Here is a 13,425-nt window from a genome sequence, read left to right as displayed (position 1 = left end):
AAGTGACTGACGTGTTGAAACTCAGGGGAGTTTTAATGAAGTCTTCAAAATGATTAAGAAGGCTGGTGGCAACTAGAGGTGGAACATTGAGTTTCGTCGACAGATTACAAAAGTACATGTATACAGTTGAAGCGCAGGTGAACATTGTTCTGTGACTTCAAGTGAAAGATTGTTGGGTATGAATTCAAGACCAATTGGGTTGGACTGACTAGACACCATGTTTAGTAAATGAGTTTAATCATTGTACACAGTTGAAACGCAGGTGAATATTGTTTTGTGGCTTCAAGTGGGAGATTGTTGGGTATGAAGCTAGGACCAATTGGGTTGGGCTGACTAGACACCATGTTTAGTGAGCGGGCTTAATCATTGTGTCCCTTTTATAATATCTATTTAAGGAGATCATTGTACTTGTAATTGGTGTGCAACAGGATAGAATGAAAATCTAATAGTTGCCCGTGTGGATCTAGGTTGCAGTTGGCGATCGAACCACGTTAAATATTGTGTCGTTTATTTTTCTGCAGTTGATTCATGATTGTGTGTTACTTCCGCGTGCGTTTTTTCCATCACACAAATCGTGCCTTTTGGATGCCTTCACCTTAGTTAAGTGTACTTAACTATGGTAAAGCCAAGCCATGAAGTGCAGTGCTATATAAACCTTTGCTTAAATGTTAAGTGAAGGTTTCTAAAGTGTCTTTGAATTATTTTTAACCTATTTTAAAGATTGGTTCAAGAATACAGAGTCTCAAGAAAAGACTAATTCTTTATTCTTAGCTTGAGTTGTGGTAACTATATATATTAGGATGGTCCTCCATCACTCGGCCCGTCGACTCAGCACATCACTAACACTCAAGCTGAACCTGTAAAATGCACCTGCCAAATGTTACCATTTAGGAACATAATTTAAAGATTAAATTATATGGACCAAGGGAAATACCCAAGTGTACATGAAGCCATAAAATATGTGTACGAATACAACATTGAATCGACATGTAAAAGGTAGGTATCTTAACATTAACAACTCACTTAAACATGCATAAGTTGACTTGAACGTCAAGGTATCTTTACATGTATCTTTTATATTATGAAACGACTTGAGACAAAAATACCCAAAATCTAAACGAGTATAATAAATAAGATCAAAAGGAGAATGATAAATGGACGACAAAGGATGAAACGGGGTATAAATTGATTGATATTTGACTTTACTCTCTTTGAAGATTTGTAAGAAGATTCGTCATTCCATTACTAATAAAAATCTAATAAAAAATATTTTTAAATAATCATTATAACCAATATTTTTAAGAGATACTATATAATAAGCCAACTTATTAAAATTGCAAATATATTTATGGTGATGCTGATAAAAAAAAAATATTTATGGTGACACCACCTTTGAGGTACGAATGGTTTTGTTATTTGGTAGTATTTTGAAATAGTATTTGGAAGGAAAAGGTTAAAATTGATAAACCCTATCTTATCCCCCATTTGTGGAACAACCACCCGTGGTCGCGCCATGGGAATCCTCGCTTTGCCGTTAGTCATCTCCCTTCTCAAACCCCACGCCACCACTCGCCTCCGCCTCTCCCACTCCCTCCTCCTCCGCCGCCCCTTTGCCACCACCGTCTCCGCCACCACCACTCCTCATTCTCCTCCACCTTCATCTTCACCTTCTCTCTCACGCCACTCTTCTGCTTCAGCTCTCTCCGACAATCGTTCCGTTAACTCCTCATCCCTCACCTTCCAGCAAGCCATTCAGCGCCTTCAGGTCTTTGCATCTACAGAATTGCATTATCCTTCCGTGTTTTCTTTTAATTTTATTATGAACATTGTTCAATGGTTCAAATTTTGTTATCTTGTATGGGAAATTGCAGGAATACTGGGCTTCTGTTGGATGTTCCATAATGCAATGTAGCAACACAGAGGTAGTTAAATTAGCTTGCTGCATTGTCACTCATCAATTAGGTTCAATTGTCTTATAACCGTATCGTTGCTATGTTGTTGAGTATATTATACTGACATTGCCTGTTTTTTTCTCCCTTGAGATTGCACACGGTACCTCTCCTTTTTCTGTTCTTACACTGACAGTGACACCTCATATACATTACAGTAACTTTTTTTAATTGGTTAACAAACATATCCTGTACCCCATGAAGGAGGCTATTGTGAGTGTTAAATAAGGAGGGGTTATGCGCATCTCAAAAAACCTCAGGAGTGTTAGTGTAATTTACTATTTTTTTTTTTAATTTAATTTCTGTCAATCGTATGTGGATTTTTTTACATTGACAATCGATAGGAAATTATGTTCGGTATGACTTTTAAGTTATTTAAGTAGTGTAAGTCAACAAATTTTAACATACACAGCAATATGTAATTGGATGATAGTGTGTAAACTCTTCACTCTATCAATGACGCAATGCATGGACAACTTTCTCTTATTATATATTATTATTATTATTGTTGTTGTTGTTGTTAATGTTGTGTACTTTTAAGCGTTGGCTTCAAGTAATGAGGAGATTCAGTTTGAACTTGGAATGTGACATTGAATCTTCTTTGATTTTTTTTTCTTCTCATTTTGCTATATCGAGCAGGTTGGAGCTGGGACTATGAATCCTCTTACATATTTAAGGGTTCTTGGCCCTGAACCATGGAATGTCGCGTAAGTATGTTTTAGATGTAAGTTACTGCTTTATGCATTGGTTTTTAAAAATATCCATTTTGTTCGATCAACGATATTTTCTTAAATGTTTGGAAATTAATGAAGGTATCTTTTCCTCAATGGAAAAAGGATTAGAAGTTAGTACTAGTAGTGTGCATGTCCTTCCCTTCCCTGAAGCAGTGGATATAATGATTACTGAGTTCTGATGTTGTATGCTACTAGAAGTGTGTTTTGTTTTTTACAGAAAATACTTTTGGTTTTAAGTATACTTGTGTTGAGTGGAAGCTATTTGTTCTTGTACCTGAGTTGGGCTGTGATCGATCTATGTCGAGCTATGTTGTCGGACTTGGGATGGAGTGTCTATATAAGAGTTGTACTGGTTTTAGGAACTTAAGATTTAAGTATTTGTGTTTAGTAAGCTTCAGACTGGGGGCTGTGTTCCTTCACTCAGGCTGTGTATTTATGTCGAGCTATGTAATCGGTCTTGGGATGGAGTGTCTATTTTTATATGGCAGGTGTACTGGTTTTATAAGCTTAGGATTTAGGTCTCTGTGACTAGTTAACACGAGAATGGGGGGTTATGTACCCTCAGGTGGATTATGACCAATTTTCATTGGCATGAATGATTGTTATTATTATTTATGACGATGAATGCAGAGTGTGAGGGTTTTGAATCAGAAATTGACGGTGTACTTTATTTTTTTTATGTTAGGTATGTGGAACCTAGCGTCCGCCCTGATGATAGTCGATACGGAGAAAACCCGAATAGGCTCCAAAGACATACTCAATTTCAGGTCTAGTTTGATGACATAATCAAATTCACAAATTTAAAGTTAAAATTGTTTTTTCTTGAATAATTCATGTTTATTTCAAGCATTGAATTCTTAGTTGTTTTCTGATCTCAGGTGATATTGAAGCCTGATCCTGGAAACTCCCAGGATCTTTTTATCCGCAGCCTCTCTGCTTTAGGTTGTAATCGAGTCTGATATTCTTTGATTCACTTGAAATAGATTGTATACTTTTGTTCAACTGTTATTTCTGTTGACTTATGAGCATTAAGCATACACATAGAAAACTTGCATGACAATGGAAAGGGAACCTTACAAAAGAAGTATGAAAACTAAGAAGCTTTGAATCCTTTCTCTTTATTATGATTTTGGGTTGATGTTTTACAAGTTATTTCAATTTCCTTGTAGAGCATGCACAGGCTCTATTAGTTTTTATCATTTATGTCTTTGCCTCTTTAGCCTCTTCAATGTACATTCTAATTACTAAAGGTGATCTTCAATTTGGTTTTAGGATTTGTGTTTTGGGAGCTTGTGACTTTAGGTTAGAAGGGATAATTGGTTATGGGAGTTAGGGTGAGTTTGTTGATGTTTATTGACTGTAAGAATTTCAGTCTAGATTCATTTACATAGTTGGCACTAGTTAGAATATTACTGAGTATAGATCTTACTGTTGTAAATGGTGGCTGATCAGCTATGTATTACTAATTATCTCTTTTTAACTTGATGCACTCATTATACTTCTGCAAACACTTCTTCTGCAAGGCAGAAAAAAGCAGAGGAGATAAAGGATCTCCTTGTCTAACACCTCTAGAGTATGAGGAAGTACCCACCTAATGATTGACCCATACTAAAATCTTGCTTGGAACCATATCTTAATAAATGGATCAAAACATCAACCAACAGTATAAATAAGAGAGGGCAAAAGGGTCTACCTGCCTCACTTTTTACTCCCCTTGAAATCAAGTTACCGGTATGCCTTAACCATTCAAATAAGGTGAAAGAAGTTTAAATTAATTAACTACTACAAACAAGACAACAGTTTTGAAACTTGTGCAGTTCTTATTATACCTTATTTTATCCATTTTCCACTTTAAAAACTTTGAATATGAACTTGTGGACTGCATACATCTTTGATAGGTATTGATGTTGCCGCACATGATATACGATTTGTGGAAGATAACTGGGAGAGTCCGGTAATATTTTTTGTTTTGGTTTATATACCTTTTAGTGCTACTTAAAGGAAATTTAAACCTTTTTTTCTTTTTTGTGTGTTTTAAATCTAATAAAATTGTAATGTCATCCATATGAGAATTGAAAATGTATATAGGTTCTTGGTGCTTGGGGTTTGGGCTGGGAAATTTGGATGGATGGGATGGAGATTACACAATTCACCTACTTTCAGCAGGTATTTTTCTTTCCGACGGAATAATTATTATTATTTTGTGACGGAGAAGAAAATTTATTTGAGAGAAGACATATCCTGCTTTAAAAAGACGTAGGAACTTTTTCTATAAGAAAAAGTGTAAGAAAATAGTTTTTTTTATTTACGGTCATTTTCCATGATGCAACCTTTGAATGCTTTTCTTTCATTAAAACAAAAACGATGCACCAATGTACTTTCATGATCTCAACTCTCTGTCTCCCTCCAGGCTGGAAGTCTCCAGTTATCACCTGTATCTGTGGAAATTACTTATGGCCTTGAGCGTATCCTTATGTTACTGCAGGTAAGTTGGCTAATTTTCTTTTTCTTCAATTAATCTCTATCACCCAATAAATTACTTAAGTTTCATAAATTTTGTGATAGGGGGTTGATCACTTCAAGAAGATAAAATATTCTGATGGAATTACATATGGAGAGTTGTTCTTGGAGAATGAGTACTTGATTACTTTAACCACTGGCTGAATTGCATTTCATTTTATTTTTTTGTAGTGAAATATTTTGGAGTTATCATAAAAAAATGTAGATCTTTCCTTTTTATTTGTTATATTTATTTTACATTTTCTTTTATAACATTTTTAGATAGTGAACCTTAATCGTAACTCAATCTCACAAAGCCGGCTTAGTAAGGTGAAATTTTCACTCACTTTATGTACTATAATTTGGTTATATTTGTAGTTAATGTAGGATCTCCAATATATGCATTCACCCCAAAGACTTGACTTCTTGAGCATGGGAATAGAAGGGGCTGATTGCGGGTGATATGATAAGTTCAACAAATCTTGTTAGGATATACTCTTATAGGCTTTGATTCTATCTTAGAAAGTAGAATTTAAGCCTAACTCAACCTCACAAAATCGGATTTAAGGTGAGGTTTGCACCCCACTTATATGATATAATTTGATCATATCTTTAGTCAATGTGAGATCTCCAACACATTCTCATTTACTAAGAACTAGACATCTCAATTGTGAGAATAGAGGGGACCCAATAGTGGGTGACACGATAGGCTCAAACTTTATTAGGATAGACTCTAATACCATTTTAGAAAGTGAACTTTAAGCCTAAATTAATCTCACAAAATTGACTTGTTAGGTGAGGTGTACATCTATTTATATACTATAATTTGGTAGATGTAAGATTTGAAACACATATAAAAAACTTTTTTGATGAGGGAAAAAATGCTTATGTTCAGATGGCCATTTTCTTGGTTTAAATTGAGTGGTAAATGTAGAGAAGGACAAGGAAAGTTAAAAAGACAACTGAAACGCTGTAGTAAGAACATACTTTCTTTCAACTAAGAGTTCATGTTTTGAAATGAGACTCTTGTTAAGGACAAAACATCCTAGTAGGACAACCAAAGTACTGGAAAGCAAGTAAAACAAAGTTGAACAACATTAGGTCAAGAGACCTATAGTTTGGGTGTGGAAGAAGAGAGGAATACAAGTGATAACTAAAGGCCATAAAAGGCAAATCCTGCACTAATGACCTTGGACATCTATGTCAATTTTGTAGTTCCCTACTTATTATAATTGGAAAAGCATAGCAAAACAGTTGAACTGTATTATGCTTCCTCTTTCATATTCCTCTTAATTATTTCGTTTTTCACTGGAAGAACAATAGAGCTTTGGTTATACAATGGATGATGCAAATGCCTTGTTGTGGAACAGCCTTTGCCAAAGTGCTTAGAAAGACACAGGAAGATTGGAATAGAAATCGAGTAATTGTATAGATGAAAATATTGAAGACTCTGGTAAGGGTTGACTGAACTTGAGCCTTAGGTAATATATATCACAAAGTGTGAAGATCTCTTGTTTTAAAAAAATTGGGGATGGATATGAATTATTTATCAGTATCAGCCATGGAATACACGTGAGAGGTGCTTAGTAGATAAAACATAAGGACAATTCTGGTTTAATATGAATAAAATATATTAGTTATAGACGCTATGTTGATACATCAACCATTCTAGTGGTTTATTCATCCTAAATTATGAATATGTTCACTGGTTATCCTAAATATCAGGATAAAAATTAGATCTGACAGGCACCCAATTGCTAGCAAAGGAAAAAAGTTAAGCTTGGTTTTCTTGTTTCTCTTTTTGTGAGAATATCTTGTCCCCCCTTTTTTGTTATAATTTCCTCCTCACCATTGATATATTTGCATTCTTCTAAATAAAAAATGACATTTAAACGACTGTCACACTCAAGCTTCCAAGAATATTGTTCTCCTCAGTTTTTGTGATTTTGGCTATAGTCATGCAAAATGGGTTGTTTTAGTGTTTTTCATTACGCGTACACTTCATTGCAGTTGATCATTATAAATTCTTATAAACTTGAATTTTGAAGTAATGCACAATTATATCATATTTCAATATGAATTTTATTAGAGAGCTTAATGATATCAATTTATATAATTTCTTGAATTTCGCCCTGCATAACTCAACCCGAAGCTCTAGTATAGTCAATAGTGGTTCTCAACTGTTATAATCTACATATCTCAGTTTTTTAGGGCATTCCTTAGTGGCAGCATTTTTTAGATTCTTATGGGTCCCTAATTTTTAGTAATATTGACTTTGTTGTTGATTAATGGTGACTATATTTTGCCCTTTCTAGGAAGGAAATGAGTGCATATTACTTGGAGCATGCTAGTGTTGATCACGTTCAAAAACATTTTGATTTCTTTGAGGAGGAAGCTCGTAGCTTACTTTCTTCTGGCTTTGCAATCCCTGCGTATGTTTATGACATTTAAATGTTCTATTTATTGGATTTATTTCCTCTTATCATCTATTCAATATGCTTTCTGTTTCTTCTCTGTCCGTGCTTCTGATGTACGTTTTACCACTACATGCTAGGTATGATCAGCTCCTGAAAACATCTCATGCTTTTAATATCTTAGACTCCAGAGGCTTTGTTGGAGTAACAGAGCGAGCTCGTTATTTTGGTCGCATGCGTAGGTAATGCTCTGTGACATCAGTAAATGAAGCAGCTATATATATTTGTATCACTTTGATAGTTTTGTTAAGTCATAATCACAATTGAAAATTAATCCTTGAGATTGTCATGATATTGTCCTGTGAAAATCTCTCAAATCAAAAGTTGGAGACATTAGTGATATTTTTTTCCGAAGTTCTTGTCTTTAATATTATCATCTATGGTATTCTTGTTTAAATGCTGAAACAATTCTGTTCTTGACTTCTTTTTTGTCTAGTGCAAAATATTCATCACATATCAATCAGATATGGAAATCTAGGATTCATGAACTTTAAGGCTTTTTGTCTTGTCTTCTAAGTTAGAAATTTTGGGAGAGTAATATGTTGTTATTTATGGCCCAGACTTGTACAATTTTGATATAAGCAAGATCGAAGTACACACAGTTATGAGGAAACTACTGTGTTATTTCTTCTGTGGATACATGTATTTGCCTGATTTGAATTTAGGAAAATGAAGAAATGATCCCAATTCCAATATGATCTCTGGATCCTTCGTCAGCCCATATTGTTCTTGAAAGAATACCCATTGTTAAGAAGATTAAACCTAGACTAGTAACATATAACCGCAATTATCCAATTGTTGAACAAATAGAAGAAAAACTAGTTTTGTTTTATAAAACATCTTTCTTTCATTCATATATTTCATTTCAGCAGAAGAAAATGACTCATTTAAAAACTAAAAAGTTTTGCTTAAATGAACTGAAACAGGAAATGGGTAGTGCCTTTATCTCAGAGTCCTTACTCTCTCCCTCACTCTTCTATATCTCCCCATTTGTTGTCTTCCCCCTTCTCCTTTTATATTTGTTGAATCACAAGGTTTTCAACGGATAGGCGAGAGGAGAAAAGAAAGAAAAGACATTATCCTTGAATTATTAATAGGATTTGCTCCAATGATCTTGTGTAAAAGACTAAGCCACTGACCCTTATGATACTAATTAATAGACTCCTAATTCTACTTAAAGAAAAAGAAACAAATCATGATAATTAATAAAAGTATGAACACTAATCCTAGGAGATATTCTAGGATAATAAAACCAATCTTTAAGGACAATTTAAGATACTAAGATAACAAACCAATCCTAAGAGATAATTTAAGTAATAAATTAAATATATTTTTTTAATATTCTAACTGCATTCATGCAGGTAAAAAAATTTCCTTCCTTATTGTTCCTCTTTATTGCCTCACTCACAGGAAATTTGTAACCTTAACCATTCCCTCCTATTATCTCAACTCCCCTTGATTCCTTCCTTGCAATCTGTTACATCAACCATGAACCATTGCGCTGCTGAGAGGAGCAGATCCTCTGCACTCCTTCCTAACATTAAACTTAGTAATGAGTGGCTTCCTAATGGATTCATGCTACTCTTGCATAGTTGTAACTATAAGCTATTTTCTACTTTAAAACACACTAGAGGGAGTATAATGGTCATCAAGTTAAGGTATCCTTACACTTCAGCTCAAATCTAGTGTTCATTTGTGGATGTTTGGATTTTTTAGGGTTTTAGTATATACTGTTTATCACATTAGTTTGTTAGTTATTTTGTTATCTTGTATGCTTCTTTCTCTTGATTCTCTACATTTCATGTTTTTTCCATCCTGGTTTTTCCAGTTTGGCTCGCCAATGTGCTCAACTGTGGTTGAAGACAAGAGAGATGCTTGGCTTTCCCCTTGGTTTTATCTCTGAACCTGATCATTTTGTATTGCCAAAAGGAGTTTTGGAAGCTGCATGTGTGAAGGTTAGTTTGCATGTGGATCAGTCCCGTCAATCTATCCTGTGTGAAATTTTGATGTTTGTTTCAGGCAATTTTTTTCCTTTGGAATTTCTGTTTCCAAGTTTCTTTATAGTTTTATCTGCTTTTTTTATTTATTTAAAACACGACTCAAATAAGCCTCACTTACAGGTATCTGAGCAATTCTTCTTGTGTTGGATTAGGTCTTGAATAGGCATTATTGAACAACTGTTTTGTGTTGTACCTATCTCTGTACCTTGACCTCTAGATATTACTCTTCTTATTCTTTACTCTTCTCTCTCTTATATTGTATCTGAACTACCATTGTTATTAAAATATGAGAACCTAAGAGAGGGGAATTAAACTCTAATATATATTTCTTTTCTCTTTCGTTTATCATAAGTTGGTATTAGAGTGGGTCGATTCCGCTTTGCCTATCTCTGTCTTGTCCACCACCATCAACCATTGTTGCTTCGTCTTCTGAAATTAGGGTTTGGTGCGCCTGGAGGAGTGCGATCCACTGTTGGTGGTCCCGTGACAAAACTCTGCCAGACGACATCTTTCTCTTAGCCAAACCTAAGCAAGTGTGCCTACATCGCCTTCCTGTGGCTGGAATTCATTTGGTCCACCGCCAATTGACTCGTTGGCACCTGCTGAGCACATTTATGTTGTTGTTTCTCGTTTAGGTGCTGTTTGGTGCAAGGGTCAAGGTTTCCTCATGGTTTCTCTGTCCTGCAATCTTATTTTTCCTTCACGGGATTGTTTGCCTCTACCCTATTTCAACATGTCTTTAGGAACTACCACCTCTTTTTTAGGGACTCCTATTATAACTTCTGAGAAACTAAATGGAAAACACCACATGTCTTGGTTTGCTTCCTTTGAACTTTGGTTCCTTGGTCAAGGTTTTTGTGATCACCTAGAAGAAGATGGAGTTAAAGTACCATCAGATTAAGCTTCGGAAGAAAACTGATTTTCAGCTTTGTGCTTTATTGTAACAGTAAGTGGAACCCAATATTTTGAGCACTCTTGGATCATTCAAGACATGTAACTCTTTTTGGAAAAAAACTCAAAATGTTTTTGCAAATGATATCCAACGTCTTTATAATTCTGCTAATCGATTGGCCTCTCAAGCAAACTGATAATGACATGATGTCTTTAATTGCTGAAGCTTAATCAAGAATTGAATATGCTCCTGGAGGTTGATTTATTAGATGCAATGAAAATGAAGTTGGATAAGTTTATATGTTTATGATCCTTCATGTTAGGAATCCAAATTTTGATCATGTTTGTGATCAAAGTTGAACTAGTCAAGAAGTTGCTTATGTGGAAATCTTGACAACATGACTTTTTTGTGTTCCAACTCTTAAGAGTAGAAATTTTCAAGAATATGCAGAGTCTTCTGCCATGGTATCTACTTGTGGAAGAGGAGGTCATAGCACTAGTTGAGGGCGAGGTGGTAGAGGACGTCCTCAATGCACGTGTTGTAAAAGAATAGGTCATACTCAAGGAAATTGCTACTCTTTGCATGACTTTCCTAACAAGACAACTAATATTTCCAATCTAAAGTTGTTGAACCAAAGTTCTCTAATGCAGAATATTAGGAATATTTGAGGTTGAAATCCAATAGTGCAATCTTTTACAACTATGAACCTGTCAACAACTTGCATTTCACAATATGTGGAGAGTCAAAGTCCATGAATTGAAGAAGTAACTCACCTTTCTAACAACAATTAGAACTCATGGTCTTGTTATGTTGAGATCCGTACAATGATGCTTAGGTTTTCTAGTGGCTTCCCATGTCTTGTTGGAAATATGACCTCGTAGGCTTAACTGGTTTCTCCTAGAATGTCATCTTTCTCTAAAACGGCTGAATTGTATTTCCTATACTGTTCTCTTATAGCAGAATTGTTACTGTTTGCAGGTATCCTTGCTTCAAAGAACATTCCGTCTTGTATTTGATTTTACATGTATAATTTCTGGATGTAGTTTATTTGATTCTTAACTCAATACAAACTTTAGACTGGATTGGAAAACTTAATCTTTCAATATTTAGCTTGAGCAAGAGTATATTTATTGATTATTTTCCACAAATTTATTCATATATTAATATTAATGTAAATTATATCTTTTCTCTGGTTATATAGGTGCATGATCATTCAAGAGCATTTGTTCTTGAAATTGGGACTGAAGAGATGCCGCCTCAAGATGTTGTTGATGCCAGTAATCAAGTATAACTTGTTTTCATCTAATTAAAAATCATGAATATAGTAACCTCCAATTTATCATTTGTTTAACTTCTCATCTGGATTTCAAATGTGTTCTTTTTCACTTTTACGTGATATAAGTTGTTTCAGCTATTTTCTAGATAATTATTGTTATTTTTCCTGTGAATTATTATTATTATTATTATTATTCATTGTTTAACATTGATTTTACTATGCTGGTCATTGTAGCTGAAAGATTTAGTGCTGCAACTGCTTGAACGGCAAAGGCTAAACCATGGTGAAGTGCAAGCTTTTGGCACTCCGCGTAGATTAGTGGTGCGGAAATAAACTGTCTTTCATATGCAATTCTTGTTTCTTAATGTGTTGCATTATTCCTCATCCTTATTGTTCATACCCTCTAAGTGTTACCTCATTATATAATCTATGTTCTGTATAAAAGGATAAAATCTTATGTGAAGCATTTGCAGTAATTCCTATCCAGGATTAATAGATAGTATCACCAAAAAGTATGGATAGAATCATAAATACAACAGTTGAAATTTATGTTTTGTTCTTGCAAACGTTATAAAATATTCAAATTTTAGAATTCTTCAGATATGTAATGACTGTAATCATAAATTTTTCATATTGTGAACTTCACAGGTTGCTGTTCAAAATCTTTACACAAAACAGGCTGAAAAGGAGGTTGAAGTTCGAGGTCCTCCTGTGTCAAAAGCATTTGATCATGAGGGAAATCCCACAAAGGTTTTACTATGCTTGAGGCTTTTATTTTTATCGTAAGTGTTGATGTTCATGAAATGGTGCCTACATTTATATTTTTTGTATCAGGCCATTGAGGGTTTTTGTCGTAGATACTCTGTACCACTGGACCTAGTATACAGAAAGGTCGATGGTGAGTATTCAGAAGCAGAAAGACTTGTTGAGTGAGTGTATTTTACTGCTAATATACCTCTGTACCATAAGTTCAGTCCTTTAATAGGTACTTGATGTTGCAGGGAAAACAGAATATGTTTATGCACATGTAAAGGAGTCTTCAAGATATGCTTTGGAGGTTTTTGTTCTTTTTTCCTTGTCTTGCCTTTTTGTGGGTTTTATATGTTCTGTTAAAACAAGTATTGCAAATGTGAGTGTCTGTTTCTTAAAGGTATTTGTTTAAATAGGCCAATATACCACGACATATTCTAATAATATGATTTATAAATGTTGTATATAGGATCAACTGAGCACTTCATAAAATGAAATGAGGCTTAAGATAATAGTGCAATATTGTACGCTTGGTTTCACTAAAAAGTGCTTTGTGAACTTAATAGTCTTAAAGATTTTGGAGATGTACAAACCCAATAGTGTAGGAATGCCAGCTGTTTTGATGAATGAGTTTGGATTATCTCCAGTTAGTTACCTATGTTAAACATGGGAGACTGATTTAGATTGAAGTCCCAATTATCACGAGACAGTACACTGTTTATGATATATAATATTTAGTTAAAGATACCTAATTTCTTCTGTTTACAGCTATATCATTCATAAATATGCTTAATTTTTCCATTTGTTTCTCATTGAATACATAATAAAAGGAAATTCAAGGCATATCCACT

At 34.4% G+C, this 13,425-nt stretch overlaps 1 protein-coding gene and 1 pseudogene across 5 annotated transcripts in view; both read left to right on the top strand.

Moving 5' to 3' along the window:
* Positions 1–1,401: 1,401 nt before the first annotated feature.
* The window catches only part of EDD1 (glycine-tRNA ligase), a 34,762-nt gene continuing 22,738 nt past the window's right edge, over positions 1,402–13,425 (top strand). Inside the window, exons 1-17 of one of the 5 annotated variants that reach the window (XM_068621933.2) lie at positions 1,402–1,765; positions 1,872–1,922; positions 2,589–2,656; positions 3,369–3,450; positions 3,562–3,625; positions 4,582–4,637; positions 4,772–4,849; positions 5,094–5,168; positions 5,249–5,319; positions 7,498–7,614; positions 7,737–7,838; positions 9,485–9,611; positions 11,750–11,833; positions 12,059–12,145; positions 12,473–12,574; positions 12,659–12,722; positions 12,826–12,881. In XM_068621933.2, the coding sequence (XP_068478034.1) occupies positions 1,514–1,765; positions 1,872–1,922; positions 2,589–2,656; positions 3,369–3,450; positions 3,562–3,625; positions 4,582–4,637; positions 4,772–4,849; positions 5,094–5,168; positions 5,249–5,319; positions 7,498–7,614; positions 7,737–7,838; positions 9,485–9,611; positions 11,750–11,833; positions 12,059–12,145; positions 12,473–12,574; positions 12,659–12,722; positions 12,826–12,881 (1,536 nt within the window). In that variant the 5' untranslated portion in view covers positions 1,402–1,513. Of the gene's footprint in view, positions 1,766–1,871; positions 1,923–2,588; positions 2,674–3,368; positions 3,451–3,561; positions 3,626–4,581; positions 4,638–4,771; positions 4,850–5,093; positions 5,169–5,248; positions 5,320–7,497; positions 7,615–7,736; positions 7,839–9,484; positions 9,612–11,749; positions 11,834–12,058; positions 12,146–12,472; positions 12,575–12,658; positions 12,754–12,825; positions 12,882–13,425 lie in introns of those variants that run through there. The other 4 variants (XM_068621934.2, XM_068621936.2, XM_068621935.2 and 1 more) reach the window with 4 other exon arrangements.
* LOC150024202 (uncharacterized) lies at positions 10,187–11,375 on the top strand (annotated as a pseudogene).

Source organism: Phaseolus vulgaris, chromosome 10 (assembly GCF_051622355.1).
Source record: "Phaseolus vulgaris cultivar YP4 chromosome 10, ASM5162235v1, whole genome shotgun sequence".
Taxonomy (NCBI): domain Eukaryota; kingdom Viridiplantae; phylum Streptophyta; class Magnoliopsida; order Fabales; family Fabaceae; genus Phaseolus; species Phaseolus vulgaris.
This window is presented reverse-complemented; position numbering and strand designations above follow the sequence as displayed.